The sequence below is a fragment of the Canis lupus genome, chromosome 31, assembly GCF_011100685.1.
Source record: "Canis lupus familiaris isolate Mischka breed German Shepherd chromosome 31, alternate assembly UU_Cfam_GSD_1.0, whole genome shotgun sequence".
NCBI classification, from domain to species: Eukaryota; Metazoa; Chordata; class Mammalia; order Carnivora; family Canidae; genus Canis; species Canis lupus.
Window position 1 is genome coordinate 38211106 of NC_049252.1, and position 20284 is coordinate 38231389.

At 47.3% G+C, this 20284-nt stretch overlaps 2 protein-coding genes across 2 annotated transcripts in view; both read right to left on the minus strand.

Annotated features, from left to right (window-relative positions):
- The window catches only part of TSPEAR (thrombospondin type laminin G domain and EAR repeats), a 170535-nt gene that overhangs the window by 43741 nt on the left and 106510 nt on the right, over window positions 1-20284 (minus strand). The window contains 1 exon segment of the mRNA XM_038581636.1: window positions 20013-20233. Coding sequence (XP_038437564.1) covers window positions 20013-20233 — 221 coding nt within the window.
- Window positions 6369-7377, minus strand: LOC106558106 (keratin-associated protein 10-12-like). The gene has a single exon (XM_038581631.1). The coding sequence runs from the start codon at window positions 7336-7338 to the stop codon at window positions 6619-6621; it is 720 nt and encodes a 239-aa protein (XP_038437559.1). The 5' UTR covers window positions 7339-7377; the 3' UTR covers window positions 6369-6618.

Sequence of the window (20284 nt, forward strand, 5' to 3'; positions counted from 1 at the left end):
TACAGTTAGGTCTTTTCCAGAAAGTCACCTACATCCGGTGCGCAGCCGCCCGGGGCTGCTTCCTTCACTGGAGGGGCAGGCGCTTGGGCGGGACTCGGCCTCCCGCAGGGACCCACCATGATCCCGCCATCCTGTCCTGGGAAGGACGTTTCCTGCGCCTCCCGTGCTTGCGGGTATGAACACAGCTGCTGCCACGCGCGCAGGCGTTTACCCGGCTGGAGCGTCTGTTTGTCCTGAATACATACCCGGGGGTGGCACAGATGGGCCACAGGGAGGCCGTGTTGTATGCGACACGAAACGGCCCAACTCTTTTGCAGGTGCCTCTGCCGTTTGCACCCTCACCCACAGCGCAGGGCAGTTCCGCGCCTCTGCATCCTTGCCGGCCCTGGACGTGCCAGGTTTTTAAAATTATTCAATATCAGCCATTGGTGTGCGGTGGCATCTTACCGGATTTAGTTTGCGATGCCCTGATGCCCAATGCCGAGCCGAGATTCCTTACCACGCTACTTGCCCCCATGTGTCCCCAGGGGTGTGAGACACTGCAGTCCCCCGGCGCTGTTCGAGCGCCCCACTCCCCGCGTCCCCGCCAGCGCCGGGCGTGGTCAGGCTTGTCCCCGGTGGCCCTTCTGAGAGGCGTCTAAGGGTGTCTCGCTGCGGCTTCAGTTTGCATCTCCCTGATGAGGAATGGTGTTGGGCCTCTTTTTCACGTGCGTATTTGCCATCTCCTGCGTCTTTTGCGCGTTTCTTCAAAGTGCAGGCCTCATCCTTTCTTAGGTGTCCTTGACATTGCATTTTGAGAGCTCTTTCCGCATTTTGGAACATGAGTACAGTTGACCCTCGAATAACGTGGGAGTGTAGGGTGCCAACCGCCTCGAGCCCTGACTGCCCAGAAACGAAACTGCTAACAGCGTCCTGTGGACCCGAAGCCCTACTGACAACGCAGAGTCCATGGACACATCGACTCGTGAGCTAGAGAAGAAAATGTTCCTACAAAAGTCAGCAGGAAGAGAAAACACATGCACGGAAGGACTTGTATTTCCCGGAAACACCGCGTCTGAGTGGGCAGCAGCCGTCCACGCCCGTGTTGCTCAAGGGTCAGCTGTACTTTGCTCAGATGTGACTTGCAAATATTTTCTGCAACTCCGTGGCTTCTCTCTCCACGCTCTTCACAGCGTGGTTTGAAGAGCAAAATGGCTTAATATTGGTAAAGACCAACTTATCAATTTTCTTCTTTTTCAGACCAAGCTTTTGGTTCTTAAGCCTAAGAACTCTGCTCAACACAGAGATTTCACAAGGATTTCCTCTAGTGTTTTCTTCTAAATGCTTAAAATGCTTACATTTTACATTTAGGTCTATGATCATTTTTATTGAATTTTTATACTAAGTGTGAGGTATGGGTCAAGTCTCCTTTCTCTGTTTTTTTTTGTTTGTTTGTTTTGTTTGTTTTTTTTTTTTTTGCATTTGGGAAGTCCAGTTGTTCCCAGTACACTTCTGTCTTTAACTTGACTTTGCGTTTCTGTCAAAAATCAGCTGACTGTATTCACGGGGATCTATGTGTCTATTCTGTTTCATTAGTCTACGTAATTATATCCCTTTGCCAACATCACGTTGTCTTGATTACTGTAACTTTATAGGAAATCTTGAAGTCAAGTGGTGAAGTCTTCCAACTTTGTTCTTCATTTTCAAATGATGTGGATACTTGAGCTCCTTTGCCTTTCCAAATAATTTTAGAGTTAGCTTGCTCATATGGACGGGAAGCTCCTACCGGATGTGGATCGGGATTGTCTTGAACCTATTATAGACCAGGCTGGAGGTCACTGACACCATAACAATATTCCAACCTGTGAACATGGTCTAGCTCTCCATTTACTTACAGTTTGTTAAACTTCTCTCATCAGTACTTTGATAGTCCTCATATGTCCATATTCTCTGAGATGTATACCTCAGTTTTCACCATTTATTCTATTGCAAATCACACCTTTAAGCAACATTTTTCAATTCCAATTATTTGTTGCTACTATATAGAAATGCACTTAATTTTAATTATTTTAGACTTGCACACTTCAACCTTGCTAAACTCTCTGATAGTTCTGGGAGATTTGTGTGGATTCTTGGGGATTTTCCATGTGGACAGTCATGTCCTCTGTGAATAGAGAGCATTGTATTCTTTTTTAAGATTCTATTTATTAATTCATGAGAGACAGAGAGAGAGAGCAGAGACAGAGGCAGAAGGAGAATCAGGCTCCATGCAGGGACCCTGATGTGGCACTTGATCCCAGGAACCCAGGATCATGCCCCGGGCTGAAGGCAGGTGCTAAACTGGTGAGCCACCCACGGATCCCTGAGACCATCGTATTTCTTAATTTCTGACATGTATGCCTTTTATTTCTTTTTCTTGCTTGTTGCATGGATAGGACTTCAGAATGATGTTGAGTAGGAGCAGTGAGAAAGGACGTCTGTATCCTCTTCCTCATCTTTAGAGGAAAGCTCTCAGTCTTTTACAGCTAGGCATGGTGTTGGCTGTAAGTTTTCTTTTCTTTTTGCTTTTCTTTTTTTGTCTGTAAGTTTTCAACAGATGCCTTATATCAGGTTCACAGTTTTTTTTTTTACCAATTAATCCTTGTTCACTTTAGTCTTTTTTTAAAAAAGATTAAACAAGGTGGAAGAGTCCCCCATTCATTCTATGAGGTTTACATTACCCTGATAACAAAGCCAGTCAAAGACATGATAAGAACAGAAAACCACAAACCAATACCCTCATGAACAATGATGCAAAAGACCTCAACAAGATACCAGCAAACTGAATTCAGCAGCATAGGCAAAGGATTATATGCAACAACCAAAAAGTTGTATCGACTTCTGGAATTCAAGGACGGTTCCACATATGAAATTCAGTCAATAGAAAACCCCACATTTCCAGAGTAAAGAAGAAAGTACACGATCCTCTCAACTGATACAGAAAAAGCATCTGGCAAAATTCAAGACTCTTTCATGGTCAAAACACTCAACAAATTAGTAATAGAAGGAGCTATCTCAACATAATAAAATATGTATGTGAAAACCCCACAGCACACACACACTCAATGGGTAAAGACAGCTTTTTTTCTAAGATCAAAAACAACACAGGATGCCCACTTTTCCTGCTTCTAATCACCACAGTACTGGAGGCTCTAGGAGAGTAGTTAGACAATAAAATAAATAAAAGCAGTCTAAATTAGAAAGGAAAAAAAAATCACCTCTGTTCACAGATGCTATGATCTTATATGTAGGAAATCCTAAAGACCTGTTAGCACTAGGAATGAATTCAGAAAGATGGCAGGATACAAAGTCAACACACAAAAATCAGTTGCATTTCTATACACTAATAATGAACAGCCCAAAAAGGAAATTATAAAAACAATTCCACTTACCATTGCATCCAAAAAGAATAAAATAAAGGGAATTAACCACGGAGGCAAAAGCCTGGGTGATGAAACCTAAAAAACGTTGCTGACAGTTGGTAAAGAAGACATGATTCAATGGGAAGACATTCCATGTTCACAGGTTGGAAGGCTCAGGATTGCTAAGACGTCAATACTACCCAAAGCAATCTACGGACGTGATACAATTGCTATTGAAATCTCAATGATTTTTTTTAAGATTTTTATTTATTTATTCATGAGAGAGACAGGGAGAGAGAGAGAGAGAGAGGCAGAGGGAGAAACAGGCTCCATGCAGGGAGCCAGAAGCGGAACTCGATCCCGGGTCTCCAGGATCACACCCTGGGCTGAAGGTGGCGCTAAACTGCTGAGCCACCCAGGCTGCCCTCAATGATGTTTTTACAGAAACATTAAACCCCTCAAACTCACATGGAATCTCTGTATAGTCAGAACAATTCAGAAAAAACAAGGCCAGAGGACATACACTTCCTGATTTCAAAGGCACAAAGCTACAATAATTAACACAGGGTGGTAAAGGCATAAAACGGGCGGCCATGTAAACTAATGGAATAGCATAGAGTCCAGAAATAAACCTTCACATTCAGGTCAAATCATTTTTCACAAGGATACCAAGTCCATTCAATGGAGGAAGGACAGTCTTTTCAAAAAATGGTGCCAGGAAAACTGACTATCCGAAAGGCCCCTACCTCACACCACACACAAAAATGAACTCAAAACGGATCCATGACACAAATGGAAGACCTAAAATTATAAAACTCTTGGAAGAAAACAAAAACACAGGATGAAGGCTTCACAACACTGGGTTCCACAGTGATGTCCTGGATATGATAGCAAGGCACAGCAACATAAAAAATAAAAAACTTGGAGTTCACGAACATTTTAAATATTTTCGCCTCAAAAGACAATACCAATGGAGAATAAAACGTAACCCAGAGAAATGGGAGAAAACATTTGAAAATCACGTTCCGTTAAGGGATTCATATCTAAAATGTTTAGAGAATTCCCAAAACTCAATAACAAAAAGCCAAACCACCCCATTCAGAAACAAGCAGTGGACTTGAATAGACATTTTTCCAAAGACATACAAGGTATGTGACCAATGAGCAGATGAAAAGATGCTCAACATCGCTCATCATTAGAGAAATGTGCATCAAAAGTCCAATGAGAAGCCACCCATTTTACACCCATTAAGATAAATATATAATATTTATGTAAATATTATCACAACGAGGAGATAGTGTATATGATATATATGCAAGGAGAAGACAGGAAGTGTTGATGAGGATGTGGAGAAATTGAAGCCCTTGGGGGTTGTGAGTGGGAACGTGAACTGGCCACGGCCACTGTGGAAGTTAGTACGGTGGTTCTTCAAAAGATGAACAGTAGAATTACCACACGGTCCAGCACTTATACGGGCATTTGCTCAAGAGAACTGGAAGCAGGCCTTCAAGGAGATCTCTGACAGCCGTGGTCACAGCGGCATCATTCACAAGAGCTAGAGTCGAGCGGCCCAAGCGTCCACCGAGGGATGAGTAGAGAAGCAAACGCGGTCCCGCCCGCGGAACAGTGTTCAGCCTTTAAGAGGAAGCGAGTCTGACTCCAATGTGGGTGAGGCATGAGGACCTTGAGGCTGGAGACGCAGGGCAGTCACAGAGAGACAACTACGACGTGACCCCCCTTCTCTGAGGTGCTTCGGGGACAGAGGAGGGAGGGTGCGTGCCAGGGGCGGCGGGAGGGGCAATGGCCAGTCTGTGTCCCACAGGGACGCGGCTTCATTTTCCCAAGAATGGAAGAGTCTGGGGGACGGGCGGCGGGATGGTCGCCCCACGTCAAGAATGTGCTTAGCACCCCTGAACTGTATGCTTGAAGATTGTTAAGACTGTAGACGTGGTGTTACGTGCATTTGGCATCAATAGAGACAAATTTTAAAAAAGAAGAATAAGAGGAAGGGAGCGTTCACACCGTGAAGAGACGCAGAGGAAATTTACACACCCGGGCGGGAATGAAAAAGCCACCCACGGAGTCCCCGCGCTGTCTGTGCATCCTGCCCTAGGAGGTCCCTGGAAGGACCCAGGGTGGAGACGCTACGCCAACAGGTGCCGCGGGCTGCACTGGAAGGGTGGGGTGGGGCACAGAGCGACCCCGGACCGTGACGGGGACCCCAGACCCAAACACTGGCTGCCTGTGCCTCCCCCAGCGCCCAAGGCCATCTGTGAACTTGAGGGTGCCCGGAGCTCCGCTGGGGTGGCCCTCCTGCATGGGGCCAGAAATATTCTCCAGGGGGTGAGAGCCCCAACGGCGATAAGCACCTTGTGCTTTTCCTTCCCCGCTGTGGTTGTCCCGTGCTCCTCGGGTCCTGAACCTGACACGCTGGCTTCAGGGTCTTGTCAGGGCTCTGGGTTGGCCCAGGTGGGAAGGTATCCAGTCCTATTACCCCATCTTGGCAGCAACCTGCATCCCACAGCCTGCCACCTCTCCAGGGGATGAGAACAGCACTCGGGAGGACCCCAGGCCCCCAGGAGCTGTGCTGCCCACAGCCCCACGGCCGGCTGTCTGGGCCGCTTTGCCCAGCTGGGGTGGTGGGTGGAGACGGGCCCCGGCCCGGCGCCGCAGGCCTCTCCCCATGTGCAGGTGGCCAGGCTCCGGAGCCCCGGGGACGCATGTGGCGCCCAGCAGCCCTGACCATCTTACACCAGGGCAGGAGAACCACCCCGCAGCCCTGCCCAGAGCAGTTGTGACCTACCCTTGGGGACCTCTCATCCCACCTCCCAGAGATGTTTAGGCAGGACGAGAGCACTGTCGGGTCCAAACCCCGGGACCCTGCCCCTGTGAGAGTCAGATGAAAGGAAGCAGGTCAGCCGGTGAAGTGAGTTTATTGGGGTCTGGGGAGGTGCCAACAGGTCGGAGGGTGAGGCCAGGTGACCCGAGCCGAGCTGAGGAACTGGGAGGGAAGGCAGGTGACCCAGGGCAGGTGGAGGTGCGTCCCGGGAGCAGGAGCCCCGGAGAGCCGCAGGGTCAGCGTTCTTAGGAGGGAAGAGGTGAAGTCAGCTCAGGAGACTGGACAGCCAGGGGGACCCCATCATGGGTAGGGGCACCCCATCATGGGTAGGGGCAGCTACCTAGCACAGGTGAGGGCTGGGTGGGGCCTGAGCCCAGCGCCCCGGGGGCACGTATCCCATCAGCGGGAGCACATGGGACGGCACAGCAGGGATATGCTGGAGGCCTGGCGGCAGCAGCTGGACTGGCAAGGGGAAGAGGATGAGCAGCAGGCGGGCCTGCACACGGGGCGGCAGAGGAGGGACACGCAGGAAGAGGGTCTGCAGGGGCTGGGCTGGCAGCAGGGGGAGGCCTGGCAGCAGACGGGTTTGCAGCAGACAGGGGTGCAGCACACCGGCTTGCAGCAGACAGGGGTACAGCACACAGGCTTGCAGCAGACAGACACACAGCAGCCCTCCTGGCAGGGGGAGCAGCTGCCGCAGGAGGGCTGGCAGCTAGACTGCTGGCAGCAGGGGGAGGCTGAGCAAGGGGAGGCCTCACAGCAGACGGGCTTGCAGCAGACAGGGGTGCAGCAGATGGGCTTGCAGCAGACGGGGGTGCAGCACACGGGCTTGCAGCAGACAGACACACAGCAGCCCTCCTGGCAGGGGGAGCAGCTGCCGCACGAGGGCTGGCAGGAGCCGGGGCAGGCTGGTGGGCAGGAGCTGGACCCGCAGCTTGCAGGGGTGCAGAGGAGGGTCAGGCAGGAGGCCGGGGCGCAGCAGGGGGGCTCGCAGTAGCTCTCGGGACAGTCGTCCACCTGCCAGGGGGAGTCGGGGCAGGAGTCGCCGGAGCCGGGCAGGCAGACGCGGCTGTCATAGCTCAGGTCGCTGGAGCAGACGGACAGGGTGGAGGCGGCCATGGTGTGGGTGCTGGGGCGGGGTGTGGGTGAGTGTGTGGGTGCGGGTGTGGGTGTGAGTGTGCGAGGTGCTGGGCTGTCGGCTTTTATAGCCCTCCTGGTGCGTGTGTTGTCCCAACAACAGGCTTAGTGAAGCCTCCCCTTCCTTATTGTTCAGCGTGTTTATTCCCACGGCTGGTCACCGTCTGCCGCTGGCTTGTGGGGCTCCTGACCTGCGTTTGTCCTCAGAGGAAAGACCGTGGAAATGCCTTGATGCTTTTGTGGAGACCATAGCAATAGGTGATTTTCTTAAAGTGACAGCTTGTGCTCCCTCCCACGGTGGGGGGCAGGGGCGCCGTTCTCCTCAAGGGAAGGGCTGAGGCGGGAGCAATCCTGGAACGTGGGCTTTGAGCGGGAGTGAAATGTTCAGCTCTGGACAGTTCTGATGAGGCTCAAGCGGCCTGGCCATGGGGTTTGTGGGCTGATGCTGCTGGTTGTAGTGGGTGTTGATGGGGCATGGGTCTCCCAGGACAGAGCCCTAGGGCAGGTGTGAGAAAAGTGTCCTGGGGGCAGAGACTGGCGCATAGACGGGGCCAAGGACCCGGATGCAGGTTAGCACATAGGAATAACCATGATGGGCAATGCATTTGCTTCATTGCTTCCTGCCCAGATACTTGGTTCCACGCCTGAGACGTAGTGAGTATGCAACACCCTGCACGGCCCCTCATGCCCTCACGGACACTTGGCCGCCATCCTCTGCCGAGTTCCTGAAGCGGCGAGGGCAGGGCCTTGGTGATGCTTTGAGCTGCAGGGCTCCATCAAGACTCGTGGGGACCAGTGGGTGTCAGCGTTTAAAGCCTCATCAGCTCTGATGGGTGGGACTGGGGGCTGCCCTGGGGGCGGCAGGGCAGTCAATCCTCAGTGGAGAAATGGTATCATCTCAAAGAAATAATGACTTAAATCTTTCCAAATCTATTGAAAAACTTTAATCTACACATCCAGGAACTCAATGCACTGCTAATGGGGCAGGCACAAAAGACCCACAAACGGACCCATCACGGTGAGGGTGCTGACAGTCAAAGGCAGGAGAAAAGCATCGAGTCACCCACAAGGGCACACCGTGAGTTCCACAGCCGAGTTCTCATCACGGACGGGGGATGAGGTCGTCAAAGTGCTCAAGAGAAAGGAAGTGTCAATCAGGAATCGTCTGTCCAACAAGGCTAGTTTTACAAATGAGTCAGAATACATTCCCAGGGAAATAAAAACGGAGGGAATTTGATGTTGGCAGGCCCCCCCATAGAAGATGCAGTGAGGGGAGTCCCTCAGGCTGAAGGGGAGCAACCCCAGCTGGGAATTCTGATCCCCAGGGGGACAGGAAGCACACCAGTGAAGGTGGTCACGTGATTACAACGGACGGTGCAGATGCGTGCTTTTCTCCCTCACTGAGTCTTAGACGGCTTGCTAAGTTGGAAAGCAGCTGCCTACACAGAATTGCACGTACCGCTTTGCTGGGCCTGTGTGTGATGTGATGTATTTGACAACATGGGACCAACGAAGCAGGTGGGAGCAAAGCCGCATCCAGCGGAGGAAATGACCCCGGATGGCAACTCAGATCCACAGGAAAATGTGAAAAGAACTAGAAGCAATAAAAGGCTGTAAATAGAATACTCACTTTCCCGTCTTCTCTCAGCTTCTTAGAAGTCATAAAAGCATCTTAGGTAATAATTATGACAATATATCGAGTGTTTTTCAACATTGACAGATGGAGTATATGTAAGAGCAAGACCACAAAGAGATAGGAAGGGATGGAGGTCTGTAGAAACAGCGTGTTTTTACGCCATGGAATTGACTTAGTGTAAACAGGAAGCTGATTCTACTAAGTTAAAATAAATATATGGAAGCCCTAGAGCAAAACTAGGAAAAAACTTAAAAAAAAAAAAAGAAAAAAAAAGAAAAAGAAAAACCATTAAAGATACAAAATGCTGAATGAGAAAATATTCACTAAGTGCAAAAGAGTGTGTCAAAGGAGAGAGAGAGGAGCCCACACGAGAAGACACAAGACAGAGAAAGCGGAACGGCAAAGCAGCAGGCGAGATCCAGCTGCAGCCAACTGGAGCCGCTGGTGGAGATCGTGTTACGGAAAATCGCGAGGCATGCTGGGTTAGCCCAGCGCTCCCAGTGTTAGAACTAGAGTTAGGTTCCTGTGGGCCTCTGGTCCCATCTTCATCAACCGATCAATACAGAGCCTCCTTGTGTGTGTGTCTAGGAGAATCGCAGCCTCTTCCTTCACTGTAATGCTTGTGACAGCAGGTGTGTGGGTTTTTCCCACCGACCAGCCCTCTGATGCTCTCTGGGTGTCCCACGACTCAGTTCCAATCCAACCCTAACCTAGTGCAGGCAAACTCCCAGGTTAAGGACTCAGGCCCACAAGACTGGCTCCACTTCAGATGCCAGCAGTAGACACCCCGTCACCCACAACTTCCATCTGACTCAGCTACAAATCAGAGGTTCCCATGACCTCCTCCTCGGGTTCAACCCTCAGCTAGGGCACCTCACAGAACCCAGGAAAAGAGCTGACTTCCTATTGGTGACCTTATTGCAAAGGATATTTTGCAGACAAACAGCCACGTGGAGGGATACACAGGGCGAGGTCTGCGCGGGTCCTGAGTGAAGGAGCTTCTCTCCCTGCAGAACTGGGGTGCGCCACCCTCCTGGCACGTGGATATGTTCATCAAACTGGAAGCTCCCAGAATTCCATACATTTGGATTTTTAGGGAGGCTTCAATGTGTAGGCATGGTTGATTATTAATTCAATTTCTAGCCCCTCTCCCCTTTCCTGAGGACAGGGATGGGGCTGAAAGCACCAGGCTTCTAATCAGAGCTTGGTCTTTCTGGTGAGTAGCCCCCATCCTGAAGCCAACTAAGAATTACCTCGTTATAACAAATTCATTCCTATCACCCAAGAAATTCCAAGGGATTTAGGAGTGCAGTGTTAGAAACTGTGGTCAGAGACCAAACTTTAGTGAAAACCAAGGACAGAGACATATATATTTTACCATATATATATATAATATGTCAAAATACATTATTATTTCACAGTGAATACTTAATATTCATTGCTGACTCTTTAACACTGAAGTCCCTTCCAACAGCAACATAACACACCTGAACGAAGCTTATCTATCACATGTATTTTCTCTGTGAGGCACATCACAGCCTTCCTGATTTATGAGGCCATTTCAAACAGTGACATCACCAAAGAGAAGCACAAGAACATGGAAAGTGTGGCACTAAATAGACATCACAGGACACTTGTTTGCAGCATTAACTGAAATAAGACGTGGAGCATCTTGTTTGACCTCAGCTGGGAACACGCATGTGGGGCCACCCAATGTTTTGCTGTTCTGTGCATGTCCACAAATGAATGTGAAGCCACCATGAGTACTGACTTTGAGGCTACAAATCAATTTCAGTGAGTAGGTGAACCTGTAAATGCGATATCCATGAATAATGAGGATCAACTATATATCAATAATAGCATCAATTGTGAATTAATACAATCAAAGGGAAGATTGTTCTTCTGAATAAAATTGAGATTCAACTATACACTCACTATAGGAAATGCACTTTTATAGTAAAAGATACAGCTAGATTGAAAGTAAAATGATGGAAAAAGATATACCATGGAAACAGTAACAACAAGAAGATATTAATATTTTACTAACATCAGATAAAGTAGACTTTATTTTTTTTTAAGATTTTTTATTTATTCATTTATGATAGACATAGAGAGAGAGAAAGAGAGGCAGAGGGAGAAGCAGGCTCCATGCCGGGAGCCCGACGTGGGACTCGATCCCGGGACTCCAGGATCGCGCCCTGGGCCAAAGGCAAGCGCCAAACCGCTGAGCCATCCAGGGATCCCTAAAGTAGACTTTAAAACAAAAATTGCTACTGGAGACAAAGAGTGACATTTTATAGTGATAAAAGTTCAATCCATGAGGAATATATAATAATTATAAACATACACACAAATAATAACAGCACCAAAATACACAATCAAAAGCTAACAGACATACAGGAAAAAACAGAATAATATTCATTGAAGACCTCAATATCCCAATTTCAACAATGGACAGAACAACCTGAAAGAAGATCAATAAGGACACAAAGAACAGCGCTGCAAACCAGCAAGACCTAATGGACATCTGTCAGACACCTCCACCACCAACAGCAGAGTATAGCCTCTTCAGAAATGCACACAGTATCCTCAGAATGGAACATAGGCTAGGCCATAAAACAAACCCTAATATGTTAAAATGGATAGGAATAACACAAACTGTGTTCTCTGGCCACAATGGAGTGATATTAGAAATTAGTAACAGAGGGCTCCTAGGTGGCTCAGTGGCGGAGTATCTGCCTTCAACTCAGGTTTTGATCCTGGGGTCCTGGGACCGAGTCCCTCATCTGGCTCCCCACAGGGAGCCTGCTTCTCCCTCTGCCTGTGCCTCTGCCATTCTTTCTGTGTCTCTCATGAATAAATAAATAATATCTTAAAAAAGAACTTAGTAACAGAAAAAACTGGAGGGATTCATAAACATGTGGAAATTAAACAACACACTCCTAAATAACCAAAAGATCAAAGCAGAATAAAAAAAGAAAATCATACAATACTTTTAAATGAATGAAAGTGAAAAACAAAATACTATAATTTATGGAATGCAGCTATAACACTTCTTAGAGATTTACAGCTGTAAGCACCTATACTAAGAAAGAAGAAAGGCCTCAAATCAATTACCTAAACTTTCACTTTAAGGCACTGCAGACAAGCAGAAGGAAGGAAATAATAAAGATTAGGGCATAAATAAGTGAGATAGAGAATAGAAAAATGAGAAAATCAATAAAATTGGCTCTTTGAAAAGATAAATAAAATTGACAACATTTTAGCTACATTGATCATGAAAAAGAGAGGGGGAGAAGACTCAAATAATGAGAATCACAAATGAAAGAGGGGACACTGCTATCAGCCTTACAGAAATAAAAAGGATTACAGAGAAATGCTATGAACAACTATATGCCAATAAAGTATATAAATTAGATTAAATGGATACTTGAAAACAAGATAACTGCAAAAGTAGTTACTCTGAGAGCTGTAGAGAATCAGTTTTGTTTTTTAAAAGATATATATATTTTAAAGATTTTTATTTATGTATTAATGTGAGACACAGAGAAAGAGGCAGAGACACAGGCAGAGGGAGAAGCAGTCTCCCTGCGGGGAGCCCGATGCAGGACTTGAACCCGGATCCCAGGATCATGACCTGAGGCAATGGCAGATGCTCAACCACTGAGCCACCCAGGTGTCCCAAGTTTTGTTTTGTTAAAGAAAATCTAAATCCATGGGAAAACATCCCAATTCAAGGATGAGAAGACCTGACACTATGCAGATGGCAGTTATCTCCCATTTACAGACTTATGCAATCCTTATCAGAATCCAAGTTGACTTCTTAGTACAAATTGAAAGTTGTTGTTAAAATTCATATGGAATGCAGAATAAGCCAGAACAGAATAAGCACAAACAACCTTGAATAAGAACAAATTTGGGGGCCCCTGGGTGGCTCAGTTGATTAAGCATCTGCCTTCAGCTCAGGTCATGATCCCAGGATCCTGGAATGAAGCCCTGCATCAGGGTCCATGCTCAGCGGAGCCTGCTTCTTCCTCTGCCTCTCTTCTTCCCCCTGCCTGTGTGCGTGTTCTCTCTCTCTCTCTCTCTCCTTCCACCCTCTCTCTCAAATAAATAAATAAATAAAATCTTTTAAAAATTGGAAGACACACATTTCCCAATTTCAAAATTTACTACAAAGCTATACTTACTAAGACAGTATGGTACTGGCATAAGGACAGACAATAAATTGGCATTTATTGATTCATCAATGGAATACAATTGAGAGTCCAAAAGTAAATCCATATATCTATGGTCAATTGACTTCAACAAGGGTTAAGACCATTCAATAGGGAAAGTATGGTCTCTTCAACAAATAGTGGTGGTACTGCTGGACATCTGTGTGCAAAAGAAGGAAGTAGGCCACTACCTCTCACCAAAATTAATTACAAAAATTAACTCACAAACTCACACAGACCAAAGACTAAAATAAAAGCACTAAAGCTATAAAACTATTAGAAGTAAACATTGGGATAGGTTTTTTTGACCTCAGATTTGGCAATGGATTCTAAGATATGACGTTAAAAGTATAAGCAAGAAAAGAAAAAAAAAGATAAATCTGGCTTCATCAAAATTAAAAGGTTTTGTAAAAGCTTCAAAGAACACTACAAAGGTGAAAAGACAACCTACAAAAGAGGAGAAAATATTTGCAAGTCATATATGATATGGGGCTTCAATTTAAAATACATTGAAAATTCATCACTCCACAACAAGAAAAAATTCACTTAAAATTAGGCAAGGGACTTGGATATGTATTTCTCCAAAAAGATGGACAAACAGCCAACACACACATGAAAAAACATACAACATTATTATTCATCACAGAATGAAAATCAGGACCCCATGAGATGCCACTTGCTGCCCATGAAGATGGCTAGATTAAAAAAATAAGATCATAAGAAGTGCTGACAAGGATGTGGAGAAATTGCCAGATAGTGCAGCTACCTCGGAAAACAGTCTGGCAAGTCCTAAAAAGTTAATCATAGAGGGATGCCTGGGTGGTTCAGTCGGTTAGGCGTCCGACTCTTGATTTCGGCTCAGGTCATGGTCTCAGGGTTGTGAGATCAATCCCCACGTTGAGCTCCAGGCTGAGCTCAGAGCCCGCTTAAGATTCTCTCTCTCCCTTTCCCTTTGCACCCCCTCTTAAAAATGTAATCATAGAGTCGCCATATGACCCAGCAAGTCCACACCTAACTATATACCCAAGAGAATTAAAAATATATGTCCACACGAAACCATGTAAGTAAGGTTTATAGGAGCACTATTCACTGTGGCCAAAGGGTAGAAACAGCCCAAATATCCATCAGCTGATGAATGGATAAACAAATAGTCATAGGTCCATGCAGTTGAAAATGATTTAGCCAAGAAAGGAAGGAAGTACTGATGAATGCTCCATACACATGAACCTTGAAGACACTCTACATGAAAGAAGCCAGGAGCAAGACCATATATATGTGAATGGATCCAATTACATGAAATGTCCAGAGTAGGCAAACAAGTAGGACATAAAGTCAACTAGTTGTTGCTGGTTACAGGGGGTGGGGCAACCCAAGGGCATAGGGGGGTCTTCCTGAAGTGGTGGCAAGTGGCAAATTGCCCACAGCAAGGGCTGCACAGATCGCTGGGGACACTGAACATCACCAAATTGTGCACTTGGCACAGAGAATTAGGGAATGGTGTGGTATGGGAAGTGTAGCTCAAAGAAGCTGTTAAAAAAAAATCATCTTTCAGACCTAAAAATGCACAGAGATTGAAAGTGAAGGGGTGGAGAAATATCTATCATGCAAGTGGATGTCAAAAGAAAGCTGGAGTAGCCATACTTAGATGGGACAAAATAGACTTTAAAACAAAGCCCATAACAAGAGACGAAGAAGGACACCATGTCATAACAAAGGGGACAACCCATCAACAAGATGTAACAACTGTAAATGTTTATGTCCCTAACTTGGGAGCGAGCAGCCAAATACATACAACAACTAATAACAAACATAAAGGAACTCATGGATAACAATACAATAATAGTAGGGGACTGAACATCTCCCTCACAGCAATGGACAGATCATCCAAGCAGAAAATCAACAAGGAAACAAGGGCTTTGGATGACACATTGGGCCAGGTGGATTTCACAGATATATGAGGAACATTCCATCCTAAAGCAGCAGAATACACATCCTTCTCGAGGCACATGCAACAGTCTCCAGCACAGATCACACACTGGGTCACAAATCAGCCCTCAACACGTACACGAAGATTGAGATCATATCATGTGCATTCTCAGACCACAGCGCAGTGAGACTTGAAGTCAGCCACAAGAAAATATTTGGAAAGACCACAAATACATGGAGGTTAAAGGACATCCTACTAGAGAATGAATGGGATCAATCAGGAATTAAGGAGGAAGTTTAAAACACATGGAAGTAAATGAAAACGAAAACACAACAGTTTGGAACGTTTGGGATGCAGCAACGGCTGTCCCAAGAGGGAAGTATATAGCAATGCAAGCCTACCTCAAGAAGGAAGAAAAGCTCAACTACAGAACCTAACCTTACACCTTAAAGGAGCTGGAGAAAGAACAACAAATAAAGCCTAAATCCAACAAGAGAAGAGAAATAATAAAGATTAGAGCAGAAATAGGGGTGTCTGGGTGGCTCAGCTGGTGAAGCATCTGCCTTCAGCTCAGGTCATGATCTCAGGGTGCTGGGATCCAGTCCAGCTTCACTACCCCTACTCAGCAGGGAGTCTGCTTCTCTCTCTTCCTCCACCCCTCCCCCTGCCATTCTTTCTCTCTCTCCCCCCATAAATAAATAAATAAATAAATAAATAAATAAATAAATAAATAAAATATTAGATCAGAAATAAACAATACAGAAACAAACAAAAACCCAGTAGAACAGATCAATGAAACCAAGAGCTGGTTCTTTGAAAGAGTTAATAAAATTGATAAATCCCTAGCCAGTCTTATCAAAAAGAAAAGAGAAAGGACCAAAATAAATGAATCATGAATGAAAGAGGAAAGATCACAACAACACCACAAAAAATAATCATAAGAGAATATTATGAAACACCGTATGCCAACAAATTAACAACCTAGATGAAATGGATAAATTCCTAGAACCATTCAAACTACCGACACTGAAACAGAAAGAAATTTCTAGAAAATTTGAACAGATCAATAACCAGCAAAGAAAATGAATCAATAACCAAACACCTCCCAACAAACAAAAGTCCTGGGCCAGATGGCTTCCCAGGGGAATTCTATGAAACATTTAAAGAAGAGTTAATACCTATTCTTCTTGAACTATTCCAAAAGACAGAAAAGGAAGGAAAACGTCCAAATTCACTCTATGAGGCCAGCATTACCCTGATACCAAAACCAGATAAAGACGCCACTGAAAAAGAGAACTACAGGCCATTAACCCTGATGAACATGGCTGCAAAAATCCTCAACAAGACACTAGCAAATCAAATCCACAAGATATTTAAAAAGTCATTCACCACGATCAAGTGGGGTTTATTCCTGGGCTGAGGGGTGGTTCAATATTCACAAATCAATCCATGTGATATATCACATCAATAAGAGAAAAGAGAAGAACCATATGATCATTTCAATAGACACAGAAAAGGCATTTGACAGAGTACAGTATCCATTCATGATAAAAACCCTCAACAAGGTAGGTTTAGAGGGAACGCACCTCAACCTAATAAAGGCCATATGAGAAAGTCCACAGTGAACACCATCCTCAGTGGGGAAGAACTGAGAGCCTGTCCCCTGAGGTCAGGAGGAGGACAGGCACGTCCACTCTCACCACTGTGGTTCGACCTAGAACTGGAAGTCCTAGTCTCCGCAGTCAGACAACAAAAAGAAATAAAAGGCCTCCATATCGGCAAGGAAGAAGTCAAACTTTCACTACTTGCAGATGACATGACACTCTATACAGAAAACCCGAAAATCTCCACCGAAAAGCTGCTGAAACTGATTCGGGAATTCGGGAAACTCTCAGGACAAAAAGTCAAGGTAGAGAAATCTGTTCCATTTCTGTGCATCAGTAATGAAGCAGCAGAAAGAGAAGTTAAGGAATCAACCCCATTTATAATTGCACCAAAAATCAATAAGCTACCCAGGAATAAGCTTAACCAAAGACGTAAAAGATCTGAAAACTACAGAACACTTATGAAAAAAATTGAAGATGACACAAAGAAATGGAAAGGCAGGATCCCTGGGTGGTGCAGCAGTTTAGTGCCTGCCTTTGGCCCAGGGCGCGATCCTGGAGACCCGGGATCGAATCCCACAGTCAGGCTCCCGGTGCATGGAGCCTGCTTCTCCCTCTGCCTGTGTCTCTGCCTCTCTCTCTCTCTCTCTGTGTGTGTGACTATCATAAATAAATAAATAAAAATTAAAAAAATAAAAATAATAATAATAAAAAAGAAATGGAAAGGCATTCCATGCTCACAGATTGGAAGACCAAATATTGTTAACATGTCCATGCTACCCAGAGTGATCTACACAATCGATGCAATGCCTATCAAAATACCAGCAGCATTTTTCGCAGAGCTGGAACAAACAATCCTAACATTTGTGTGGAACCACAAAAGACCCCAAATAGCCAAAGCAGCCCTAAGAAAGAAAACCGAAGCCGGAAGCATCACGACTCCAGACTTCCAGCTGCACTACAAGGCTGTGATCATCAAGACAGCTTGGTGCTGGCACAACAGCCGACTCACAGATCAATGGAACAGAAGCGAGAACCTTAACATGGACCCTCAACTTATGGTCAGCTCATTTTTGACAAAGCAGGAAAGAATATCCAGTTGAAAAAAGACAGTGTCTTCAACAAATGGTGCTGGGGAAACCGGACAGCAGAGGAGTGGAACTGGACCGTTTCCTTATACCAGACACAAATACATTAAAAAATGGGTTAAATACCTAAATGTGACACCTGAAACCATAAAAATCCTGGAAGAGAGCACAGGGAGTAATTTCTCTGACATCTGCCATAACATGTTTCTAGATAAGTCTCCGGAGGCGAGGGAAGCTATTGGGACTTCGTCAAGATGAAACGCTTCCTCACAGCAAAGGAAACAACCAACAAAACTAAAGGACAACCTACAGGATGGGAGAAGGTATTTGTAAAGACAGATCGGATAAAGGGCTGGTGTCCAAGATCCATGAAGAACTTATCAAACTCAACAACCCCAAAATGTAAAAAATCCAATTTAAAAATGGACGGAAGACGTGAGCAGACACGTCTCCAGTGGAGACCCACACGGGGCCCCAGACACGCGGGAAGATGCTCCACATCCCTCGCTGTCCTGGAGACACACACCAACACCATGTGGGACCCCCCACCCCATCCCGCACGCCTGTCAGGACGGCCACCGTCGGGAGGCGACAGGTGCAGGGAGGATGTGGAGAAAGGGGAGCTTCTCTGCGGCTGGTGGGAACGCAGGCGGGCGGCCACTGTGGGGACGGGAGGGGGTGGCCTTGGGGAGCCAGACACAGAGCTGCCCTACGATCCCGAAAGTGCACTGCTGGGTACCGACCCCGCAGCCCAGAGGCGGTGAGCTGCAGGGGCACCTGCACCCCCGCGTTCCCAGGGGCCGTGTCCACGGGGGCCGCGCCACCGGAGGAGCCTCGACATCCATGGACAGATGCTGGAGGGAGGAGACGTGGTCCCTGCACACCCCGGGTGTCACTCGGCCGTCAGAGCGGGGAGATCTCGCCATTTACACCGACGTGGGGGGAGCCGGAGGGCGTGATGCCGAGGGGGGCGAGTCGGCCGGGGAGAGACATGATCGCACGGCCCTCCCTCATACGGGGTATTTAAGAAATAGAACAAAGGAGCAAAGGGGAAAAAGGGAGAGAGACAAACCAAGAAACAGATGCAACCCCAGAGAACATGCTGCCGGTCACCAGAGGGGAGGCAGGGGAGGAGATGGGGAGTCGGGCGTGCACCTGTCCTGATGGGCACTGGGTTCTGTTGCAAATGTTGAATCATCCATTGCACGCCCAAAACTAATATTACCCTGTATGGCAACTACCTGGAATTTATTTTTTTTAAGATTTTATTTATTTATTCATAGAGACAGAGAGAGAGAGAGAGAGGCAGAGACCCAGGCAGAGGGAGAAGCAGGCTCCATGCAGGGAGCCCGACGCGGGACTCGATCCAGGGTCTCCAGGATCACGCCCTGGGCTGCAGGCAGCGCCAAACCGCTGCGCCACCGGGGCTGCCCAACTACTTGGAATTTAAATTAAAACTTTAAAAAAAAAAAAAAAGCACTCTTTAAGGGCGGTACACGCGTGGGAATCGTCCACAGAATGGAGTCCTTGCATCCAAATATTTGGAGTCGTGCTCAGGACAGTAGCTGAGAAGATGGAGGCTTTAAGCTGAGAAGTGGAATTTATATAAAATAGAAGAAAATGGAAATTATGGAACAGGGAAAACGCAAAGACTTGGGAGAGAAAATGCAGCCGAGTCGAAGGCACGAAGAGAGGGCTTTCGTGAGCAGACGTCCCCGGGACGGGGAGCAAGCCCACGGGGAGGATCGCGGCCAGGGCGGACGGCCTTTCCGTCCTTATCTGAGATTCCGAGTGGGTCCCAGGCCTACGCGCAGCACCGTCCGGGGCCCCGCGGGGCAGCAGCGCTGGGCACTGAGGGTCCTCAGCTTTGGGGGCGGCGGGCCGAGGGGGGGCGGGAATGCTGGCTGCATCTGGGCTGAAGGGGCCACAAGCCACGGGTCATCGGGCCCCGAAGGGCACGCTCTCCATTTCCCGAGGACAGATGTCAAACTGAGAAGTCCAAGCATTGTCCCCGAGCCTTGGACCGGTCAGCCCACCTCGCGATGATGCCACGGGCTCCTCCTGCACGCGCGCTGTGATGGGGACCTCACTACCTATGGGGTCGGCCGCTTGACCCTGAAGATGCCCCGGAGCCCGCGGGAGGGGCCTGGCCACGGTGGGGGGGTGGGGAAGAGTGTCACTGACCTTCGGGGGAAGACTGGGAACTTTCAAGGTTATGACGATGGAAAACTCTTCAGGGAAGAGGTCGCACCGGAAGAAAATCCTCGAGGCAGGGAAGCTGACGGCGTGGGGGGCGGCGGCCGAGAGCTGGAGTCCTCGCACGCCGTGGGCCTGGGTCACCCTGATTCCGCCCGCGGCGCCATTCGGAGGGACGGCCTCTGCCAGGATGTCCAGGGGGCGCAGGTCTGTGTCGGGGAAACCACAGGTGGGTTAGACGCGTCCGCGAGCGTCCCCTC